The 23,952-nt window shown below is 47.6% G+C and overlaps 2 protein-coding genes across 2 annotated transcripts in view; both read right to left on the bottom strand.

Moving 5' to 3' along the window:
* The window catches only part of LOC138497794 (mucin-3B-like), a 261,045-nt gene that overhangs the window by 63,599 nt on the left and 173,494 nt on the right, over window positions 1-23,952 (bottom strand). Inside the window, exons 7-9 of the mRNA XM_069621499.1 lie at window positions 12,767-12,904; window positions 4,260-11,867; window positions 2,881-3,018 (exon numbers count right to left, since the gene is read on the bottom strand). Of these exons, the coding sequence (XP_069477600.1) occupies window positions 2,881-3,018; window positions 4,260-11,867; window positions 12,767-12,904 (7,884 nt within the window). The remainder of the gene's footprint in view (window positions 1-2,880; window positions 3,019-4,259; window positions 11,868-12,766; window positions 12,905-23,952) is intronic.
* Window positions 14,111-23,936, bottom strand: LOC138505072 (pneumococcal serine-rich repeat protein-like). Its single transcript, XM_069625607.1, has one exon. The coding sequence runs from the start codon at window positions 23,852-23,854 to the stop codon at window positions 14,111-14,113; it is 9,744 nt and encodes a 3,247-aa protein (XP_069481708.1). The 5' UTR covers window positions 23,855-23,936.

Below are 23,952 nucleotides of genomic sequence, written 5' to 3'. Positions count from 1 at the left end.
ACTGTAGTAGATTGTGCAGTGCTTTTGGTGATCTCTGCCGTTGTTGTAGATATTGCAGTACTTATTGAGGTCTCTGCACCAGTTGTAGGTGGTGCAGTGGATGCAGTAGCCCCAGTTCCTGTTATTGGTGTCATAGTGGTTGTTGTGGTCTCTGCTACAGTTATAGGTGTTGCTGCCCTTGTGGAGGTTTCTGCCGCTGTTGTAGACGTAGCAGTCCTCATGGTTGTCTCTGCAGCTGGTGTAGGTGCTGAAGTGCTATTAGTGATCCTTGATTCAGTTGTGGGTGCTGCAGTGGATGCACTGGACTCTGTTATTGTGGTTGGTGCAGCAGTCTCTGTTACTGCAGTTCGTGTCACAGTGGTGATGGTGGCCTCTGCTCCTGTCATTGAAGCTTCGGAACTTGTGGATGCCCCTATGGCCGTTGAATATGCACCAGTACTTTTGGTTGCCTCTGATGTTTCAGATGATTCTGAGATACTTGAAGTTACGCCTGCAGCTGTTGTAGGCACAGAAGTCATTCTGATGGTCGCTGGCCTGGTTGTAGGTGCAACAGTGCTTTTAGTGATGTCTGGTGCTGCTGTAGATACTGCAGTACTTCTGGTGGTTGCTCTCCCAGTTGTATGTGCTGCAGTGGATAGTGTGTTCTCTGTTTCAGAAGTTGAGGATGCAACACTAGTGGATGTCTCGGCTGATATCCTAAAGGGTGCAGTGCTTGAAGTGATCTCTGTAGGTGTTGTAGATGCCACAGCTCTTCTAGTTGTCTCTGGTCCAGGTGTAGGTGTTGCAGTAGGTGAAGTAGTCTCTGTTCCTGTAGTTGGTCCTACAGTAGTTGATCTAGTCTCTGCTACTGTTATATGTGTCACTGCACTTACAGAGGTTTCAGGACCTTGTGTAGGATTGGTGGTGCTTGTGAAGGTCTCTACAACTGTTGTAGATTGTGCAGTACTTTTGGTGATTTCTGCAGCTGTTGTAGATGTTGCAGTGCGTATTGAGGCCTCTGCGCCAGTTGTATGTGGTGCAGTGGATGAAGTAGCCCTATTTCCTGTTATTGGTGTCGTAGTGGTTGTTGTGGTCTCTGCTACCGTAATAGGTGTTGTTGCACTTGTGGAGGTCTCTGCCGCTGTTGTCGACATACCATTCCTTATGGTTGTCGCTGCAGCTATTGTAGGTGCTGGAGTGCTATTAGTGATCCTTGATTCAGTTGTGGGTGCTGCAGTGGATGCACTGGCCTCTGTTATTGTGGTTGGTGCAGCAGTCTCTGTTACTGCAGTGCGTGTCACAGTGGTGATGGTGGCCTCTGCTTCTGTCATTGAAGCTTCAGAACTTGTGGATGCCCCTATGGCCGTTGAATATGCAGCAGTACTTTTGGTTGTTTCTGAAGGTTCAGATGATGCTGAGATACTTGAAGTTACCCCTGGAGCTGCTGTAGCAACTGGAGTCTTTCTGGTGGTCTCTGGCCCAGTTGTAGGTGCAACAGTGCTTTTAGTGACATCTGGTGCTGCTGTAGACACTGCAGTACTCCTGGTGATCTCTCTCCCAGTTGTATGTGATGCAGTGGATACTGTGGTCTCTGTTTCAGAAGTTGAGGATGCAACACTAGTGGATGTCTCTGCTGATATCCTAGAGGGTGCAATGCTTGAAGTGATCTCTGTAGCTGTTGTAGATGCCACAGCTCTTCTAGTGGTCTCTGGTCCAGGTGTAGGTGTTGCAGTAGATGAAATAGTCTCTGTTCCTGTAGTTGGTCCTACAGTAGTTGATCTAGTCTCTGATACTGTTATAGGTGTCACCGCACTTACAGAGGTTTCTGGACTTGTTGTAGACAATGTCTGTATTGTTGTCTCTGCATTTGTTGTAGGAACCATAGTGATTTTGGTGGTCGGATGAGGTGTGGTAGATGCTGCTGTACTTGTTGTGGTAGGTGATGCAGTGCTTGTGGTGGTCTGTGGCTCTGAGATGTGTGTTACAGTGCTTTTGATAGTTCCTATAATTGTGGCAGAGAAGAATATATTGTGGAAGATTAGAAAGAGTCCCATACTTGTTTTTCAATGGTCACATTGTTTTAAACTTGAATGAGAGCTGAACATTGAACAAGTACATGTATTATACAAATAGAAGGGGATCTGTATATTTGAGGCACTGAAAACAGACATTCATTGAATGCCAAGGCAACAGGCATATACCAGGCTCCATCTAGAGAAGCACCGAAGACTGAGACTACGCAAGGCCAAAAGATGCACTGCTTATTTAAAATGGAGGTTTACCACACTTGTCTACAGCGAGGCTTTCGCTATTCTTACTGATAGTGGTCTGAAAATACGGCATGTATTAACAATTTCTCTGGACCAGAAGTGTTTCTTGGGAGATGCAACAGGCTTTCTTCGAGCGCTCTGCACAAGCATGGTTCCCTAAGCTTCGCGAAGCCATTCTGCGAGCCCCAAGTGGGGGAGGGAGGGATACCTGCTTGCACCGCCTACACAGGGAATCGTCTGTGCAATTCTGTGTCTGTCAGTCACACTGATATTGAAACATAGGGATACACTGCTCTTCCCACAGGAAATGTCCAAACCAGCCATAGCTTACACTGTCCCTTTTGCCTTGCACACAGTCAACACATACGCTCTCCCCTCACCCTGCCCCCTTATGACATATGCCCAGAGTTCCGAGATCTAAACGAACATGGACGGCTTCTGAGATGTCAGCCCGTGGTGGTTACATCTTGCGTTTGATTAGGGCATGGCTTTCAGGTGTGGGCGAAGCTCAAAGGGTAACCTTTACATCCCCTAAATCTCATCACTCCCAGCATTCCCCCGAGTTCTCCCCTTAGGAATAGATGATGGAGCAGCAATGGCACTTGGGTTGCTGTGCAGCCACTGGTCCTACCTTTAGTGGTCGCTGTGGTGCTGGTAGCAGCCAAGCTTGTGGTAGTTGAGGTCCGTTGTGTTGTGGTGTCATTCCCCTGGGGCAATTGTTCAGCCGGCTTCTCAGTGACGGGATTGATAATCTCCTCGGTTATTGCCACTGCATTAAACACAGTATTGTTACTGATGATACTTGGATAAATATGAAATAAATATATAAAGGCAATTAAGGTTTGACAGAGATATCCTGAGATAAGGTGCGCCAAGATGGCAGCTATGACTGAGACAGCGCTGAGAAGACTGATAGTGTAGTGATAGATCACGTGCCCCAACCATTCTGCGGTGCCCCCTTCCAATAGGCCACAGATAAAGGGCATCAGGGCTCGAAGACTTTCCATGTAAATGCGGCAGAAATACCACCCACTCTAACTTACTCATCATATGACACAGACTCCTCTGATCTCAGAAGGTAAAGAAATGCTTCTGATTGATTTAAACATCACACAATTCAACTTGTCATACACTGCCTTTTAGCCATAGCGTGTAAGAAATCACAACCGCCTGGCCGTGCCTGCTCATCTTGCTCTGGGAGGTGCCATTGAGGTGCCACAGATTGGAGGGTGAAGCGGAGGATGGCTTAAAGATTCGACGCTTTCTGCTGCATCTTCTATCAACATCCAAGCAGTCCGTTTTTACACTCTACAATCCCAGTCTGTACCAGGGACAAACAACCTAGAGATTTTCATATCGGCACACAGGTGACGGGTACTTCTGAATTGCATCCATCAACACCAAAGGTTTCTGCATCTGCCTTGCCGCTATCTGACTAGCGCAACCTGCTCTCCTTTCTTACAGAGCCATGCACAGCACTGGCACAAGGGCTCTAAATAAGTCCACTTTACATGGCATTACTATTACTCCATGTTTATGATACTCAATGTATAGACCATAGAAGGGTGAAAGGATAAGACAGCCCTGCCAGGGGACTGAACTTGTGAAGTGCAAGTTGCTCTCATCTCAGAGGCAAACACATTAATGTGATCTATCCTCCCTACCCATGAGGTATACCACGGAGGCCTGCATTGGATGCATTAGAGCACTGAACCAATGATCTGCCTGAAGACAGACACAAGAAGTAAAGCAGGAGAAGAAACATAGGGAGCTAGCAGAGTCGAAATGGAGAAACGATGAGAGCACCCGAAAAGCCATTGAGAAAGATGACAGAGAAAATGCAAGAGATGGGTGAGGATGAAATGAGGACAAAGGAAAGCAGAAATAGGTAAGGGAACAGGAAAAAATAAGTTAATAGCAGGTAACAGGTTAGTATTACATCATAAAAAGCCAGTGGAACTTGTAGAGGGATCCCTTACAGTCTAATGTAAAGCACAGCAAACACTGTACCTGCAGTTGTACTCATGAAGGCTGAGGCACTGCTGGACTTTGTAAGTGCAGCAAGTGCTGCCGTGGTCCCTGCTGCTGTAATGGACCCTGCAGTGCCTCTAGTGGTCTCTGCTGCTGTGAAAGGTTTTGCTGTGCTTCTGGTAGTCTCTGTTTCTAAGGAAGGCGCGGAAATGCCTGCTGTTGTTTTTGATGTTATAGGTTGATATGCAGTGCTTGTGGTGATCCCTTCTCCTGTGGTTGGTACTACAGTGGTTGTGGTAGCCTCTGACCTTATGGTATGTGCTGCAATACTTGTGGTGATCTCTGCTTCAGATATAGGCACTGCAATTTTTGTGGTGGAAAATCTTTCATTTGTTGTGGCTGTTCCTGTGATTGGTGCTGCAGTTGCTGTTTTGGTCCCTGCCCCTGTTATAAGTGTTGCAGAACTTATTAAGTTCTCTGCAACTGTTGTAGATGCTGCAGCGCTTGTGATTGTCACTGCAGCTGTTGTAGGTGCTGGAGTGCTTTTGGTAGTTTTTGGTCCAGTTGTAGGCTCCGTAGCGAATGAAGTGGTCACTGTTCCTGTGGTTGCTGCTACAATTGGTGAGGTATTATTTGCTACATTTTTGGTAGTTATAGCACTTGTGGAGGTCATTGTAGCTGGTAAAATACCTGTGGTGGCTGGACGAATTTTGGTGGTCTCTAGGACAGTTGTAGGTGGGGCAGTAGATGCAGTTACCCCAGATGTTGTAATTGGTGTTCCAGAGGTTATGGTAGTCCCTGCCACGGTTATATGTGGTGCAGTACTTGTTGAGATCTCTGCAATTGTTTTAGACAATTCAGTATTTGTGGTTGCCTCTGTGACTGTTGTAGGTGCTGCAGTGCCTTTGGTGTTCTCTGATCCACTTGAAAGTGCTGCAGTGGATGCAGTCTTCTCCTTTGCTGTCAAGGGTGTTGCACTGGATGTGATGGTCTCTGGCCCGGTTATGAGAGATACAGAGGCCACTATGGCTGTTGTTGATGCAGCAGTGCTTATGCGAGTCTCTGCTGCACTTGAGGACGGTGAGGTGCCTATAGTGTTCTCTGGAACCGATGTAGTCACTGCAGTCATTCTGGTGGTCAATGGCCCAGTTGTAGCTGCTGCTTTGCTCGGAGAGCTGCCTCCTGCTGCAGTTGATTTTGCAATGTTTGTGGTGGTTTCCATTCCTGTTGTAGGTGCAGCAGAGAATGTTGTAGTCTCTGTGCCTCTACGTGGTACTGCCGTGGTTATGGTGGCCTTTGCCCCTGTTATAAGTTTGGCAGTGTCTGTAGGGGTCTCTGTGACTGTTGTAGACTGCCCAGTGCTTTTGGTAATATCTGCAGCTTTGGTGGATGCTGAAGTGTTTATGATGATATCTGGTCCAGTTGTGGGTACTGTGGTGGATGCAGTTGCCCCTGTTCCTGTAGATCGTGCTGCAGTGGTTGTGGTGGTCTCTATTACTGGTATAGGAGTTGTGACCCTTGTGAAGGTCTCTGCAACTTTTGTAAATTTAGAAGTGCTTTTGGTAATCTCTGCAGCTATTGTAGTTGCTGGAGGGCTTATGGTGGTTACGGATATAGTTGTCTGTGCTGCAGCAGGTGCAGTGGATACAGAAGTCTCTGTTACTGTAATTGGTGCAACACTGGTTGTAGCGGTCTCTGTTATTGTTATAGGTGTTGCTGTGCTTGTGAACTTCATTGTGGCTGTTGTTGATTGTACAGTGCTTTTGGTGACCTCTGGAGCTGTTGTAGTTGCTGAAGCACTGCTGGTGGTCTTGCTTCCAACTGTATATTCTGCAGTAGATGCAGTGGATACAGAGGAGGTCTCTGTTCCTGTTGTTGGTGCTGAAGTGGTTGTGTTGTTCTTGGCTCCTGTTAGTTGAGTTGCAGAATGTAAGGAGCCTCCTGTAGTTGCTGTATATCTAGCTGTAGATGCAGTAGTGCTTTTGGTTGTCACTGCAAATGTTGTAAATGCAGATGGAGGTGTATTGGTCTCTAGAGATGTTGGAGATGCTGCAGTGTTTCTGATGCTCTCTGGGCTAGTTGTAGGTCGTTCAGGAGATGAAGTTGTCCCACTTCCTGTTTTTGGTGTTGCAGTGACTGTGGTTGTCTTCACTACTGTTATTTGCGGCGTTGCAATTGCAGAGTTCTCTGCAGCTGTATTTGATAATGTAGTCGTTTTGGTTGCCTCTGTGGCTGTTGTAGGTGCTGCCGTGCCTTTGGTGGTCGCTAACCCAGGTGTAAGTGCTGCAGACCATGCAGTGGTCTCTTTTGCTGTCATTAGTGCTGCAGTGGATGTGATGGTTTCTGATCCTCCTATTGGGGTTGCAGATCTTATGGAGGCAGCGATGGATTTTGTTGATGCAGCAGTGCTTGCGGTAGTCTCTGCAGTTCTTGAGGATGGCGAGGTGTTTATAATGGTCTCTGGAGCTGTTGTTGTCACTGCAGTGTTTTTTGTGATCGATGACGCAGTTGAAGGTAATACATTGCTTGTCGGGATACCTGCTTCTGCAGTTGATTTTGCAACAATCATGGTTGTTTTTGTTCCTGTTGTAGGTACAGCAGACACTGGGGTAGACACTGCGCCTGTAGTTGGTGCTGCCGGTGTTATGGTGGCCTCTGCCCCTGTCATAGGCGTGGGCATGCTTGTGGAGGTCCCTGTGACTGTTGTGAATTGTCCAGTGTGCATGGTAACATCTGCAGCTGTGGAAGATGTTGCAGTTCTTATAGTGGTATCAGGCACAGATGTGGATACTGCATTAGATGCATTGGTCCCTGTTCCTGTTGTTGGCGCTGCAGTGGTTGCGGTGGTCTCTGTTGCTGGTGTAGGATTAATGGTGCTTGTGAAGGTCTCTACCACTGTAGTAGATTGTGCAGTGCTTTTGGTGATCTCTGCCATTGTTGCAGATATTGCAGTGCTTATTGAGGTCTCTGCACCAGTTGTAGGTGGTGCAGTGGATGCAGTAGCCCCAGTTCCTGTTATTGGTGTCATAGTGGTTGTTGTGGTCTCTGCTACAGTTATAGGTGTTGCTGCCCTTGTGGAGGTTTCTGCCGCTGTTGTAGACGTAGCAGTCCTCATGGTTGTCTCTGCAGCTGGTGTAGGTGCTGAAGTGCTATTAGTGATCCTTGATTCAGTTGTGGGTGCTGCAGTGGATGCACTGGACTCTGTTATTGTGGTTGGTGCAGCAGTCTCTGTTACTGCAGTTCGTGTCACAGTGGTGATGGTGGCCTCTGCTCCTGTCATTGAAGCTTCGGAACTTGTGGATGCCCCGATGGCCGTTGAATATGCACCAGTACTTTTGGTTGCCTCTGATGTTTCAGATGATTCTGAGATACTTGAAGTTACCCCTGCAGCTGTTGTAGGCACAGAAGTCATTCTGATGGTCGCTGGCCTGGTTGTAGGTGCAACAGTGCTTTTAGTGATGTCTGGTGCTGCTGTAGATACTGCAGTACTTCTGGTGGTTGCTCTCCCAGTTGTATGTGCTGCAGTGGATAGTGTGTTCTCTGTTTCAGAAGTTGAGGATGCAACACTAGTGGATGTCTCGGCTGATATCCTAAAGGGTGCAGTGCTTGAAGTGATCTCTGTAGGTGTTGTAGATGCCACAGCTCTTCTAGTTGTCTCTGGTCCAGGTGTAGGTGTTGCAGTAGGTGAAGTAGTCTCTGTTCCTGTAGTTGGTCCTACAGTAGTTGATCTAGTCTCTGCTACTGTTATATGTGTCACTGCACTTACAGAGGTTTCAGGACCTTGTGTAGGATTGGTGGTGCTTGTGAAGGTCTCTACAACTGTTGTAGATTGTGCAGTACTTTTGGTGATCTCTGCAGCTGTTGTAGATGTTGCAGTGCGTATTGAGGCCTCTGCGCCAGTTGTATGTGGTGCAGTGGATGAAGTAGCCCTATTTCCTGTTATTGGTGTCGTAGTGGTTGTTGTGGTCTCTGCTACCGTAATAGGTGTTGTTGCACTTGTGGAGGTCTCTGCCGCTGTTGTCGACATAGCATTCCTTATGGTTGTCGCTGCAGCTATTGTAGGTGCTGGAGTGCTATTAGTGATCCTTGATTCAGTTGTGGGTGCTGCAGTGGATGCACTGGCCTCTGTTATTGTGGTTGGTGCAGCAGTCTCTGTTACTGCAGTGCGTGTCACAGTGGTGATGGTGGCCTCTGCTTCTGTCATTGAAGCTTCAGAACTTGTGGATGCCCCTATGGCCGTTGAATATGCAGCAGTACCTTTGGTTGTTTCGGAAGGTTCAGATGATGCTGAGATACTTGAAGTTACCCCTGGAGCTGCTGTAGCAACTGGAGTCTTTCTGGTGGTCTCTGGCCCAGTTGTAGGTGCAACAGTGCTTTTAGTGACATCTGGTGCTGCTGTAGACACTGCAGTACTCCTGGTGATCCCTCTCCCAGTTGTATGTGATGCAGTGGATACTGTGGTCTCTGTTTCAGAAGTTGAGGATGCAACACTGGTGGATGTCTCTGCTGATATCCTAGAGGGTGCAATGCTTGAAGTGATCTCTGTAGCTGTTGTAGATGCCACAGCTCTTCTAGTGGTCTCTGATCCAGGTGTAGGTGTTGCAGTAGATGAACTAGTCTCTGTTCCTGTAGTTTGTCCTACAGTAGTTGATTTAGTCTCTGCTACTGTTATAGGTCTGACCACACTTACAGAGGTTTCTGGACCTGGTGTAGGATTGGTGGGGCTTGTGAAGGTCTCTATGACTGTTGTAGATTGTGCAATTCTTTTAGTGATCTCTGCAGCTGTTGTAGATGTTGCAGTGCTTATTGATTCCTCTGTGCCAGTTATACGTGGTGCAGTGGATGCAGTAGCCCTAGTTTCTGTTATTGGTGTCGTAGTGGTTGTTGTGGTCTCTGCTTCGGTTATAGGTGATGCTGCACTTGTGGGGGTCTCTGCCCCTGTTGTAGAAATAGCAGTCCTCATGGTTGTCTCTGCAGCTGTTGTAGGTGCTGGAGTGCTATTATTGATCCTTGATTTAGTTGTGGGTTCTGCAGTGGATGCACTGGCCTCTGTTATTGTGCTTGTTGCGGCAGTCTCTGTTACTGCAGTTCGTGTCACAGTGGTGATGGTGTCCTCTGCTCCTGTCATTGAAGCTTCAGATCTTGTGGATGCCCCGAGGGCTGTTGAATATGCAGCAGTACTTTTGGTTGTCTCTGACATTTCAGATGATGCTGAGATACTTGAAGTTACCCCTGCAGCTGTTGTAGGCACAGAAGTCATTCTGATGGTCGCTGGCCTGGTTGTAGGTGCAACAGTGCTTTTAGTGATGTCTGGTGCTGTTGTAGATACTGCAGTACTCCTGGTGGTCTCTCTCCCAGTTGTATGTGCTGCAGTGGATACTGTGTTCTCTGTTTCAGAAGTTGAGGATGCAACACTAGTGTATGTCTCTGCTGATATCCTAAAGGGTGCAGTGCTTGAAGTGATCTCTGTAGGTGTTGTAGATGCCACAGCTCTTCTAGTTGTCTCTGTTCCAGGTGTAGGTGTTGCAGTAGATGAAGTAGTCTCTGTTCCTGTAGTTGGTCCAACAGAAGTTGAACTAGTCTCTGCTTCTGTTATTTGTGTCACTGCACTTACAGAGGTTTCGGGACCTGGTGTAGGATTGGTGGGGCTTGTGAAGGTCTCTACGACGGTTGCAGTTTGTGCAATGCTTTTGGTGATCTCTGCAGCTGTTGTAGATTGTGCAGTGCTTGTTGAGGCCTCTGCGCCAATTGTACGTATTGCAGTGGATGCAGTAGCCCTAGTTCCCGTTATTGGTGTCATAGTGGTTGTTGTGGTCTCTGCTATGGTTATAGGTGTTGCTGCACTTGTGGAGGTCTCTGCCGCTGTTGTAGACATAGCATTCCTTATGGTTGTCTCTGCAGCTGTTGTAAGTGCTGGAGTGCTATTAGTGATCCTTGATTCAGTTGTGGGTGCTGCAGTGGATGCACTGGTCTCTGTTATTGTGGTTGTTGCAGCAGTCTCTGTTACTGCAGTTTGTTTCACAGTGGTGATGGTGGCCTCTGCTCCTGTCATTGAAGCTTCAGAACTTGTGGATGCCCCGATGGCTGTTGAATATGCAGCAGTACTTTTGGTTGTCTCTGAAGTTTCAGATGATGCTAAGATACTTGAAGTTACCCCTGATCCTGCTGTAGGCACTGGAGTCTTTCTGGTCATCTCTTGCCCAGTTGTAGGTGCAACAGTGCGTTTAGTGACGTCTGGTTCTGATGTAGATACTGCAGTGCTCCTGGTGGTCTCTCTCCCAGTTGTATGTGCTGCAATGGATACTGTGGTCTCTGTTTCAGAAGTTGAGGATGCAACACTAGTGGATGTCTCTGCTGATATCCTAGAGGTTGCAATGCTTGAAGTGATCTCTGCTGCTGTTGTAGATCTCACAGCTCTTCTAGTGGTCTCTGGTCCAGGTGTAGGTGTCGCAGTAGATGAAGTAGTCTCTGTTCCTGTAGTTGGTCCTACAGTAGTTGATCTAGTCTCTGCTACTGTTATAGGTGTCACTGCACTTACAGAGGTTTCTTGACCTGGTGTAGGATTGGTGGGGCTTGTGAAGGTCTCTACGACGGTTGCAGTTTGTGCAATGCTTTTGGTGATCTCTGCAGCTGTTGTAGATGGTGCAGTGGTTGTTGAGGCCTCTGCGCCAATTGTACGTGTTGCAGTGGATGCAGTACCCCTAGTTCCCGTTATTGGTGTCATAGTGGTTGTTGTGGTCTCTGCTATGGTTGTAGGTGTTGCTGCACTTGTGGAGGTCTCTCCCGCTGTTGTAGACATAGCAGTCCTCCAGGTTGTCTCTGCAGCTGTTGTAGGTGCTGGAGTGATATTAGTGATCCTTGATTCAGTTGTGGGTGCTGCAGTGGATGCACTGACCTCTGTTATTGGGGTTGGTGCAGCAGTCTCTGTTACTGCAGTTCGTGTCAGAGTGGTGATGGTGGCCTTTGCTCCTGTCATTGAAGCTTCAGAACTTTTGGATGCCCCGATGGCTGCTGAATATGTAGCAGTACTTTTGGTTGTCGCTGAAGTTTCTGATGATGCTGAAATACTTGAAGTTACCCCTCGGTTTGTTGTAGGCACTGGAGTGTTTCTGGTGGTCTCTGGTCCAGTTGTAGGTGCAATTGTACTTTTAGCGACATCTGGTGCTGCTGTAGATACTGTAGTGCTCCTGGTGGTCTCTCTCCCAGTTGTATGTGCTGCAGTGGATACTGTGGTCTCAGTTTCAGAAGTTGAGGATGCAACACTAGTGGATGTCTCTGCTGATATCCTAGAGGGTGCAATGCTTGAAGTGATCTCTGTAGCTGTTGTAGATGCCACAGCTCTTCTAGTGGTCTCTGGTCCAGGTGTAGGTGTTGCAGTAGGTGAAGTAGTCTCTGTTCCTGTAGTTGGTCCTACAGTAGTTGATCTAGTCTCTGATACTGTTATAGGTGTCACCGCACTTACAGAGGTTTCTGGACTTGTTGTAGACAATGTCTGTATTGTTGTCTCTGCATTTGTTGTAGGAACCATAGTGATTTTGGTGGTCAGATGAGGTGTGGTAGATGCTGCTGTACTTGTTGTGGTAGGTGATGCAGTGCTTGTGGTGGTCTGTGGCTCTGAGATGTGTGTTACGGTGCTTTTGATAGTTCCTATAATTGTGGCAGAGAAGAATATATTGTGGAAGATTAGAAAGAGTCCCATACTTGTTTTTCAATGGTCACATTGTTTTAAACTTGAATGAGAGCTGAACATTGAACAAGTACATGTATTATACAAATAGAAGGGTATCTGTATATTCGAGGCACTGAAAACAGACATTCATTGAATGCCAAGGCAACAGGCACATACCAGGCTCCATCTAGAGAAGCACCGAAGACTGAGACTACCCAAGGCCAAAAGATGCACTGCTTATTTAAACTGGAGGTTTACCACACTTGTCTACAGCGAGGCCTTCGCTATTCTTACTGATAGTGGTCTGAAAATACGGCATGTATTAACAATTTCTCTGGACCAGAAGTGTTTCTTGGGAGATGCAACAGGCTTTCTTCGAGCGCTCTGCACAAGCATGGTTCCCTAAGCTTCGCGAAGCCATTCTGCGAGCCCCAAGAGGGGGAGGGAGGGATACCTGCTTGCACCGCCTACACAGGGAATCCGTCTGTGCAATTCTGTGTCTGTCAGTCACACTGATATTGAAACATAGGGATACACTACTCTTCCCACAGGAAATGTCCAAACCAGCCACAGTTTACACTGTCCCTTTTGCCTTGCACACAGTCAACACATACGCTCTCCCCTCTCCCTGCCCCCTTATGACATATGCCCAGAGTTCCGAGATCTAAACGAACATGGAAGGCTTCTGAGATGTCAGCCCGTGGTGGTTACATCTTGCGTTGAGGAGGGCATGGCTTTCAGGTGTGGGCGAAGCTCAAAGGGTAACCTTTACATCCCCTAAATCTCATCACTCCCAGCATTCACCCGAGTTCTCCCCTTAACAACAGATGATGGAGTAGCAATGGCACTTGGGTTGCTGTGCAGCCACTGGTCCTACCTTTAGTGGTCGCTGTGGTGCTGGTAGCAGCCAAGCTTGTGGTAGTTGAGGTCCGTTGTGTTGTTGTGGCATTCCCCTGGGGCAATTGTTCAGCCGGCTTCTCAGTGACGGGATTGATAATCTCCTCGGTTATTGGCACTGCATTAAACACAGTATTGTTACTGATGATACTTGGATAAATATGAAATAAATATAAAAAGGCAATTATAGTTTGACAGGGATATCCTGAGATAAGGTGCGCCAAGATGGCAGCTATGACTGAGACAGCGCTGAGAAGACTGATAGTGTAGTGATAGATCACGTGCCCCAACCATTCTGCGGTGCCCCCTTCCAATAGGCCACAGATAAAGGGCATCAGGGCTCGAAGACTTTCCATGTAAATGCGGCAGAAATACCACCCACTCTAACTTACTCATCATATGACACAGACTCCTCTGATCTCAGAAGGTAAAGAAATGCTTCTGATTGATTTAAACATGACACAATTCAACTTGTCATACACTGCCTTTTAGCCATAGCGTGTGAGAAATCACAACAGCCTGGCCGTGCCTGCTCATCTTGCTCTGGGAGGTGCCAGTGAGGTGCCACAGATTGGAGGGTGAAGCGGAGGATGGCTTAAAGATTCGACGCTTTCTGCTGCATCTTCTATCAACATCCAAGCAGTCCGTTTTTACACTCTACAATCCCAGTCTGTACCAGGGACAAACAACCTAGAGATTTTCATATCGGCACACAGGTGACGGGTACTTCTGAATTGCATCCATCAACACCAAAGGTTTCTGCATCTGCCTTGCCGCTATCTGACTAGCGCAACCTGCTCTCCTTTCTTACAGAGCCATGCACAGCACTGGCACAAGGGCTCTAAATAAGTCCACTTTACATGGCATTACTATTACTCCATGTTTATGATACTCAATGTATAGACCATAGAAGGGTGAAAGGATAAGACAGCCCTGCCAGGGGACTGAACTTGTGAAGTGCAAGTTGCTCTCATCTCAGAGGCAAACACATTAATGTGATCTATCCTCCCTACCCATGAGGTATACCACGGAGGCCTGCATTGGATGCATTAGAGCACTGAACCAATGATCTGCCTGAAGACAGACACAAGAAGTAAAGCAGGAGAAGAAACATAGGGAGCTAGCAGAGTCGAAATGGAGAAACGATGAGAGCACCCGAAAAGCCATTGAGAAAGATGACAGAGAAAATGCAAGAGATGGGTGAGGATGAAATGAGGACAAAGGAAAGCAGAAATAGGTAAGGGAACAGGAAAAAATAAGTTAATAGCAGGTAACAGGTTAGTATTACATCATAAAAAGCCAGTGGAACTTGTAGAGGGATCCCTTACAGTCTAATGTAAAGCACAGCAAACACTGTACCTGCAGTTGTACTCATGAAGGCTGAGGCACTGCTGGACTTTGTAAGTGCAGCAAGTGCTGCCGTGGTCCCTGCTGCTGTAATGGACCCTGCAGTGCCTCTAGTGGTCTCTGCTGCTGTGAAAGGTTTTGCTGTGCTTCTGGTAGTCTCTGTTTCTAAGGAAGGCGCGGAAATGCCTGCTGTTGTTTTTGATGTTATAGGTTGATATGCAGTGCTTGTGGTGATCCCTTCTCCTGTGGTTGGTACTACAGTGGTTGTGGTAGCCTCTGACCTTATGGTATGTGCTGCAATACTTGTGGTGATCTCTGCTTCAGATATAGGCACTGCAGTTTTTGTGGTGGAAAATCTTTCATTTGTTGTGGCTGTTCCTGTGATTGGTGCTGCAGTTGCTGTTTTGGTCCCTGCCCCTGTTATAAGTGTTGCAGAACTTATTAAGTTCTCTGCAACTGTTGTAGATGCTGCAGCGCTTGTGATTGTCACTGCAGCTGTTGTAGGTGCTGGAGTGCTTTTGGTAGTTTTTGGTCCAGTTGTAGGCTCCGTAGCGAATGAAGTGGTCACTGTTCCTGTGGTTGCTGCTACAATTGGTGAGGTATTATCTGCTACATTTTTGGTAGTTATAGCACTTGTGGAGGTCATTGTAGCTGGTAAAATACCTGTGGTGGCTGGACGAATTTTGGTGGTCTCTAGGACAGTTGTAGGTGGGGCAGTAGATGCAGTTACCCCAGATGTTGTAATTGGTGTTCCAGAGGTTATGGTAGTCCCTGCCACGGTTATATGTGGTGCAGTACTTGTTGAGATCTCTGCAATTGTTTTAGACAATTCAGTATTTGTGGTTGCCTCTGTGACTGTTGTAGGTGCTGCAGTGCCTTTGGTGTTCTCTGATCCACTTGAAAGTGCTGCAGTGGATGCAGTGTTCTCCTTTGATGTAAGGGGCGTTGCACTGGATGTGATGGTCTCTGGCCCGGTTATGAGAGATACAGAGGCCACTATGGCTGTTGTTGATGCAGCAGTGCTTATGCGAGTCTCTGCTGCACTTGAGGACGGTGAGGTGCCTATAGTGTTCTCTGGAACCGATGTAGTCACTGCAGTCATTCTGGTGGTCAATGGCCCAGTTGTAGCTGCTGCTTTGCTCGGAGAGCTGCCTCCTGCTGCAGTTGATTTTGCAATGTTTGTGGTGGTTACCATTCCTATTGTAGGTGCAGCAGAGAATGTTGTAGTCTCTGTGCCTCTGCCTGGTACTGCCGTGGTTATGGTGGCCTCTGCCCCTGTTATATGTTTGGCAGTGCCTGTAGGGGTCTCTGTGACTGTTGTAGACTGCCCAGTGCTTTTGGTAATATCTTCAGCTTTGGTGGATGCTGAAGTGTTTATGATGATATCTGGTCCAGTTATGGGTACTGTGGTGGATGCAGTTGCCCCTGTTCCTGTAGATCGTGCTGCAGTGGTTGTGGTGGTCTCTATTACTGGTATAGGAGTTGTGACCCTTGTGAAAGTCTCTGCAACTTTTGTAAATTTAGAAGTGCTTTTGGTAATCTCTGCAGCTATTGTAGTTGCTGGAGGGCTTATGGTGGTTACGGATATAGTTGTCTGTGCTGCAGCAGGTGCAGTGGATACAGAAGTCTCTGTTACTGTAATTGGTGCAACACTGGTTGTAGCGGTCTCTGTTATTGTTATAGGTGTTGCTGTGCTTGTGAACTTCATTGTGGCTGTTGTTGATTGTACAGTGCTTTTGGTGACCTCTGGAGCTGTTGTAGTTGCTGAAGCACTGCTGGTGGTCTTGCTTCCAACTGTATATGCTGCAGTAGATGCAGTGGATACAGAGGAGGTCTCTGTTCCTGTTGTTGGTGCTGAAGTGATTGTGTTGTTCTTGGCTCCTGTTAGTTGAGTTGCAGAATGTAAGGAGCCTCCTGTAGTTGCTGTAGATCTAGCTGTAGATGCAGTAGTGCTTTTGGTTGTCACTGCAAATGTTGTAAATGCAGATGGAGCTGTATTGGTCTCTAGAGATGTTGGAGATGCTGCAGTGTTTCTGATGCTCTCTGGGCTAGTTGTAGGTCGTTCAGGAGATGAAGTTGTCCCACTTCCTGTTTTTGGTGTTGCAGTGACTGTGGTTGTCTTCACTACTGTTATTTGCGGCGTTGCACTTGCAGAGTTCTCTGCAGCTGTATTTGATAATGTAGTCCTTTTGGTTGCCTCTGTGGCTGTTGTAGGTGCTGCCGTGCCTTTGGTGGTCGCTAACCCAGGTGTAAGTGCTGCAGACCATGCAGTGGTCTCTTTTGCTGTCATTAGTGCTGCAGTGGATGTGATGGTTTCTGATCCTCCTATTGGGGTTGCAGATCTTATGGAGGCAGCGATGGATTTTGTTGATGCAGCAGTGCTTGCGGTAGTCTCTGCAGTTCTTGAGGATGGCGAGGTGTTTATAATGGTCTCTGGAGCTGCTGTTGTCACTGCAGTGTTTTTTGTGATCGATGGCGCAGTTGAAGGTAATACATTGCTTGTCGGGATACCTGCTTCTTCAGTTGATTTTGCAACAATCATGGTTGTTTTTGTTCCTGTTGTAGGTACAGCAGACACTGGGGTAGACACTGCGCCTGTAGTTGGTACTGCCGGTGTTATGGTGGCCTCTGCCCCTGTCATAGGCATGGGCATGCTTGTGGAGGTCCCTGTGACTGTTGTGGATTGTCCAGTGTGCATGGTAACATCTGCAGCTGTGGAAGATGTTGCAGTTCTTATAGTGGTATCAGGCACAGATGTGGATACTGCATTAGATGCATTGGTCCCTGTTCCTGTTGTTGGCGCTGCAGTGGTTGCGGTGGTCTCTGTTGCTGGTGTAGGATTAATGGTGCTTGTGAAGGTCTCTACCACTGTAGTAGATTGTGCAGTGCTTTTGGTGATCTCTGCCATTGTTGCAGATATTGCAGTGCTTATTGAGGTCTCTGCACCAGTTGTAGGTGGTGCAGTGGATGCAGTAGCCCCAGTTCCTGTTATTGGTGTCATAGTGGTTGTTGTGGTCTCTGCTACAGTTATAGGTGTTGCTGCCCTTGTGGAGGTTTCTGCCGCTGTTGTAGACCTAGCAGTCCTCATGGTTGTCTCTGCAGCTGTTGTAAGTGCTCGAGTGCTATTAGTGATCCTTGATTCAGTTGTGGGTGCTGCAGTGGATGCACTGGTCTCTGTTATTGTGGTTGTTGCAGCAGTCTCTGTTACTGCAGTTTGTGTCACAGTGGTGATGGTGGCCTCTGCTCCTGTCATTGAGGCTTCAGAACTTGTGGATGCCCCGATGGCTGTTGAATATGCAGCAGTACTTTTGGTTGTCTCTGAAGTTTCAGATGATGCTAAGATACTTGAAGTTACCCCTGATCCTGCTGTAGGCACTGGAGTCTTTCTGGTCATCTCTTGCCCAGTTGTAGGTGCAACAGTGCGTTTAGTGACGTCTGGTTCTGATGTAGATACTGCAGTGCTCCTGGTGGTCTCTCTCCCAGTTGTATGTGCTGCAGTGGATACTGTGGTCTCTGTTTCAGAAGTTGAGGATGCAACACTAGTGGATGTCTCTGCTGATATCCTAGAGGTTGCAATGCTTGAAGTGATCTCTGCTGCTGTTGTAGATCTCACAGCTCTTCTAGTGGTCTCTGGTCCAGGTGTAGGTGTCGCAGTAGATGAAGTAGTCTCTGTTCCTGTAGTTGGTCCTACAGTAGTTGATCTAGTCTCTGCTGCTGTTATAGGTGTCACTGCACTTACAGAGGTTTCTTGACCTGGTGTAGGATTGGTGGGGCTTGTGAAGGTCTCTACGACGGTTGCAGTTTGTGCAATGCTTTTGGTGATCGCTGCAGCTGTTGTAGATGGTGCAGTGGTTGTTGAGGCCTCTGCGCCAATTGTACGTGTTGCAGTGGATGCAGTAGCCCTAGTTCCCGTTATTGGTGTCATAGTGGTTGTTGTGGTCTCTGCTATGGTTATAGGTGTTGCTGCCCTTGTGGAGGTTTCTGCCGCTGTTGTAGACGTAGCAGTCCTCATGGTTGTCTCTGCAGCTGGTGTAGGTGCTGAAGTGCTATTAGTGATCCTTGATTCAGTTGTGGGTGCTGCAGTGGATGCACTGGACTCTGTTATTGTGGTTGGTGCAGCAGTCTCTGTTACTGCAGTTCGTGTCACAGTGGTGATGGTGGCCTCTGCTCCTGTCATTGAAGCTTCAGAACTTGTGGATGCCCCTATGGCCGTTGAATATGCACCAGTACTTTTGGTTGCCTCTGATGTTTCAGATGATGCTGAGATACTTGAAGTTACCCCTGCAGCTGTTGTAGGCACAGAAGTCATTCTGATGGTCGCTGGCCTGGTTGTAGGTGCAACAGTGCTTTTAGTGATGTCTGGTGCTGCTGTAGATACTGCAGTACTTCTGGTGGTCGCTCTCCCAGTTGTATGTGCTGCAGTGGATACTGTGTTCTCTGTTTCAGAAGTTGAGGATGCAACACTAGTGGATGTCTCGGCTGATATCCTAAAGGGTGCAGTGCTTGAAGTGATCTCTGTAGGTGTTGTAGATGCCACAGCTCTTCTAGTTGTCTCTGGTCCAGGTGTAGGTGTTGCAGTAGGTGAAGTAGTCTCAGTTCCTGTAGTTGGTCCTACAGTAGTTGATCTAGTCTCTGCTACTGTTATATGTGTCACTGCACTTACAGAGGTTTCAGGACCTTGTGTAGGATTGGTGGTGCTTGTGAAGGTCTCTACAACTGTTGTAGATTGTGCAGTACTTTTGGTGATCTCTGCAGCTGTTATAGATGTTGCAGTGCGTATTGAGGCCTCTGCGCCAGTTGTATGTGGTGCAGTGGATGAAGTAGCCCTATTTCCTGTTATTGGTGTCGTAGTGGTTGTTGTGGTCTCTGCTACCGTAATAGGTGTTGTTGCACTTGTGGAGGTCTCTGCCGCTGTTGTCGACATAGCATTCCTTATGGTTGTCGCTGCAGCTATTGTAGGTGCTGGAGTGCTATTAGTGATCCTTGATTCAGTTGTGGGTGCTGCAGTGGATGCACTGGACTCTGTTATTGTGGTTGGTGCAGCAGTCTCTGTTACTGCAGTTCGTGTCACAGTGGTGATGGTGGCCTCTGCTCCTGTCATTGAAGCTTCGGAACTTGTGGATGCCCCTATGGCCGTTGAATATGCACCAGTACTTTTGGTTGCCTCTGATGTTTCAGATGATGCTGAGATACTTGAAGTTACCCCTGCAGCTGTTGTAGGCACAGAAGTCATTCTGATGGTCGCTGGCCTGGTTGTAGGTGCAACAGTGCTTTTAGTGATGTCTGGTGCTGCTGTAGATACTGCAGTACTTCTGGTGGTCGCTCTCCCAGTTGTATGTGCTGCAGTGGATACTGTGTTCTCTGTTTCAGAAGTTGAGGATGCAACACTAGTGGATGTCTCGGCTGATATCCTAAAGGGTGCAGTGCTTGAAGTGATCTCTGTAGGTGTTGTAGATGCCACAGCTCTTCTAGTTGTCTCTGGTCCAGGTGTAGGTGTTGCAGTAGGTGAAGTAGTCTCTGTTCCTGTAGTTGGTCCTACAGTAGTTGATCTAGTCTCTGCTACTGTTATATGTGTCACTGCACTTACAGAGGTTTCAGGACCTTGTGTAGGATTGGTGGTGCTTGTGAAGGTCTCTACAACTTTTGTAGATTGTGCAGTACTTTTGGTGATCTCTGCAGCTGTTATAGATGTTGCAGTGCGTATTGAGGCCTCTGCGCCAGTTGTATGTGGTGCAGTGGATGAAGTAGCCCTATTTCCTGTTATTGGTGTCGTAGTGGTTGTTGTGGTCTCTGCTACCGTAATAGGTGTTGTTGCACTTGTGGAGGTCTCTGCCGCTGTTGTCGACATAGCATTCCTTATGGTTGTCGCTGCAGCTATTGTAGGTGCTGGAGTGCTATTAGTGATCCTTGATTCAGTTGTGGGTGCTGCAGTGGATGCACTGGCCTCTGTTATTGTGGTTGGTGCAGCAGTCTCTGTTACTGCAGGTCGTGTCACAGTGGTGATGGTGGCCTCTGCTTCTGTCATTGAAGCTTCAGAACTTGTGGATGCCCCCATGGCCGTTGAATATGCAGCAGTACTTTTGGTTGTTTCTGAAGGTTCAGATGATGCTGAGATACTTGAAGTTACCCCTGGAGCTGCTGTAGCAACTGGAGTCTTTCTGGTGGTCTCTGGCCCAGTTGTAGGTGCAACAGTGCTTTTAGTGACATCTGGTGCTGCTGTAGACATTGCAGTACTCCTGGTGATCTCTCTCCCAGTTGTATGTGATGCAGTGGATACTGTGGTCTCTGTTTCAGAAGTTGAGGATGCAACACTAGTGGATGTCTCTGCTGATATCCTAGAGGGTGCAATGCTTGAAGTGATCGCTGTAGCTGTTGTAAATGCCACAGCTCTTCTAGTGGTCTCTGATCCAGGTGTAGGTGTTGCAGTAGATGAACTAGTCTCTGTTCCTGTAGTTTGTCCTACAGTAGTTGATTTAGTCTCTGCTACTGTTATAGGTCTGACCACACTTACAGAGGTTTCTGGACCTGGTGTAGGATTGGTGGGGCTTGTGAAGGTCTCTATGACTGTTGTAGATTGTGCAATTCTTTTAGTGATCTCTGCAGCTGTTGTAGATGTTGCAGTGCTTATTGATTCCTCTGTGCCAGTTATACGTGGTGCAGTGGATGCAGTAGCCCTAGTTTCTGTTATTGGTGTCGTAGTGATTGTTGTGGTCTCTGCTTCGGTTATAGGTGATGCTGCACTTGTGGGGGTCTCTGCCCCTGTTGTAGAAATAGCAGTCCTCATGGTTGTCTCTGCAGCTGTTGTAGGTGCTGGAGTGCTATTATTGATCCTTGATTTAGTTGTGGGTTCTGCATTGGATGCACTGGCCTCTGTTATTGTGCTTGTTGCGGCAGTCTCTGTTACTGCAGTTCGTGTCACAGTGGTGATGGTGTCCTCTGCTCCTGTCATTGAAGCTTCAGATCTTGTGGATGCCCCTAGGGCTGTTGAATATGCAGCAGTACTTTTGGTTGTCTCTGACATTTCAGATGATGCTGAGATACTTGAAGTTACCCCTGCAGCTGTTGTAGGCACAGAAGTCATTCTGATGGTCGCTGGCCTGGTTGTAGGTGCAACAGTGCTTTTAGTGATGTCTGGTGCTGCTGTAGATACTGCAGTACTCCTGGTGGTCTCTCTCCCAGTTGTATGTGCTGCAGTGGATACTGTGTTCTCTGTTTCAGAAGTTGAGGATGCAACACTAGTGGACGTCTCTGCTGATATCCTAAAGGGTGCAGTGCTTGAAGTGATCTCTGTAGGTGTTGTAGATGCCACAGCTTTTCTAGTTGTCTCTCGTCCAGGTGTAGGTGTTGCAGTAGATGAAGTAGTCTCTGTTCCTGTAGTTGGTCCAACAGAAGTTGAACTAGTCTCTGCTTCTGTTATTTGTGTCACTGCACTTACAGAGGTTTCGGGACCTGTTGTAGGATTGGTGGGGCTTGTGAAGGTCTCTACGACGGTTGCAGTTTGTGCAATGCTTTTGGTGATCTCTGCAGCTGTTGTAGATTGTGCAGTGCTTGTTGAGGCCTCTGCGCCAATTGTACGTGTTGCAGTGGATGCAGTAGCCCTAGTTCCCGTTATTGGTGTCATAGTGGTTGTTGTGGTCTCTGCTATGGTTATAGGTGTTGCTGCACTTGTGGAGGTCGCTGCCGCTGTTGTAGACATAGCATTCCTTATGGTTGTCTCTGCAGCTGTTGTAAGTGCTCGAGTGCTATTAGTGATCCTTGACTCAGTTGTGGGTACTGCAGTGGATGCACTGGTCTCTGTTATTGTGGTTGTTGCAGCAGTCTCTGTTACTGCAGTTTGTGTCACAGTGGTGATGGTGGCCTCTGCTCCTGTCATTGAGGCTTCAGAACTTGTGGATGCCCCGATGGCTGTTGAATATGCAGCAGTACTTTTGGTTGTCTCTGAAGTTTCAGATGATGCTAAGATACTTGAAGTTACCCCTGATCCTGCTGTAGGCACTGGAGTCTTTCTGGTCATCTCTTGCCCAGTTGTAGGTGCAACAGTGCGTTTAGTGACGTCTGGTTCTGATGTAGATACTGCAGTGCTCCTGGTGGTCTCTCTCCCAGTTGTATGTGCTGCAGTGGATACTGTGGTCTCTGTTTCAGAAGTTGAGGATGCAACACTAGTGGATGTCTCTGCTGATATCCTAGAGGTTGCAATGCTTGAAGTGATCTCTGCTGCTGTTGTAGATCTCACAGCTCTTCTAGTGGTCTCTGGTCCAGGTGTAGGTGTCGCAGTAGATGAAGTAGTCTCTGTTCCTGTAGTTGGTCCTACAGTAGTTGATCTAGTCTCTGCTGCTGTTATAGGTGTCACTGCACTTACAGAGGTTTCTTGACCTGGTGTAGGATTGGTGGGGCTTGTGAAGGTCTCTACGACGGTTGCAGTTTGTGCAATGCTTTTGGTGATCGCTGCAGCTGTTGTAGATGGTGCAGTGGTTGTTGAGGCCTCTGCGCCAATTGTACGTGTTGCAGTGGATGCAGTAGCCCTAGTTCCCGTTATTGGTGTCATAGTGGTTGTTGTGGTCTCTGCTATGGTTATAGGTGTTGCTGCCCTTGTGGAGGTTTCTGCCGCTGTTGTAGACGTAGCAGTCCTCATGGTTGTCTCTGCAGCTGGTGTAGGTGCTGAAGTGCTATTAGTGATCCTTGATTCAGTTGTGGGTGCTGCAGTGGATGCACTGGACTCTGTTATTGTGGTTGGTGCAGCAGTCTCTGTTACTGCAGTTCGTGTCACAGTGGTGATGGTGGCCTCTGCTCCTGTCATTGAAGCTTCAGAACTTGTGGATGCCCCTATGGCCGTTGAATATGCACCAGTACTTTTGGTTGCCTCTGATGTTTCAGATGATGCTGAGATACTTGAAGTTACCCCTGCAGCTGTTGTAGGCACAGAAGTCATTCTGATGGTCGCTGGCCTGGTTGTAGGTGCAACAGTGCTTTTAGTGATGTCTGGTGCTGCTGTAGATACTGCAGTACTTCTGGTGGTCGCTCTCCCAGTTGTATGTGCTGCAGTGGATACTGTGTTCTCTGTTTCAGAAGTTGAGGATGCAACACTAGTGGATGTCTCGGCTGATATCCTAAAGGGTGCAGTGCTTGAAGTGATCTCTGTAGGTGTTGTAGATGCCACAGCTCTTCTAGTTGTCTCTGGTCCAGGTGTAGGTGTTGCAGTAGGTGAAGTAGTCTCAGTTCCTGTAGTTGGTCCTACAGTAGTTGATCTAGTCTCTGCTACTGTTATATGTGTCACTGCACTTACAGAGGTTTCAGGACCTTGTGTAGGATTGGTGGTGCTTGTGAAGGTCTCTACAACTGTTGTAGATTGTGCAGTACTTTTGGTGATCTCTGCAGCTGTTATAGATGTTGCAGTGCGTATTGAGGCCTCTGCGCCAGTTGTATGTGGTGCAGTGGATGAAGTAGCCCTATTTCCTGTTATTGGTGTCGTAGTGGTTGTTGTGGTCTCTGCTACCGTAATAGGTGTTGTTGCACTTGTGGAGGTCTCTGCCGCTGTTGTCGACATAGCATTCCTTATGGTTGTCGCTGCAGCTATTGTAGGTGCTGGAGTGCTATTAGTGATCCTTGATTCAGTTGTGGGTGCTGCAGTGGATGCACTGGTCTCTGTTATTGTGGTTGGTGCAGCAGTCTCTGTTACTGCAGTTCGTGTCACAGTGGTGATGGTGGCCTCTGCTCCTGTCATTGAGGCTTCAGAACTTGTGGATGCCCCGATGGCTGTTGAATATGCAGCAGTACTTTTGGTTGTCTCTGAAGTTTCAGATGATGCTAAGATACTTGAAG

The sequence above is a fragment of the Ambystoma mexicanum genome, chromosome 1p, assembly GCF_040938575.1.
Source record: "Ambystoma mexicanum isolate Mex_15411 chromosome 1p, UKY_AmexF1_1, whole genome shotgun sequence".
In the NCBI taxonomy this organism is placed as follows: Eukaryota; Metazoa; Chordata; class Amphibia; order Caudata; family Ambystomatidae; genus Ambystoma; species Ambystoma mexicanum.
The sequence above is the reverse complement of the archived record's forward strand: the minus strand, read 5'-3'. Positions and strand labels throughout refer to the sequence as shown.

What these genes read in the sequence shown, in the direction of transcription:
- LOC138505072 (XM_069625607.1), bottom strand. Translation starts at nt 23,854, where the DNA reads ATGACAGGAGCAGAGGCCACCATCACCACTGTGACACGAACTGCAGTA.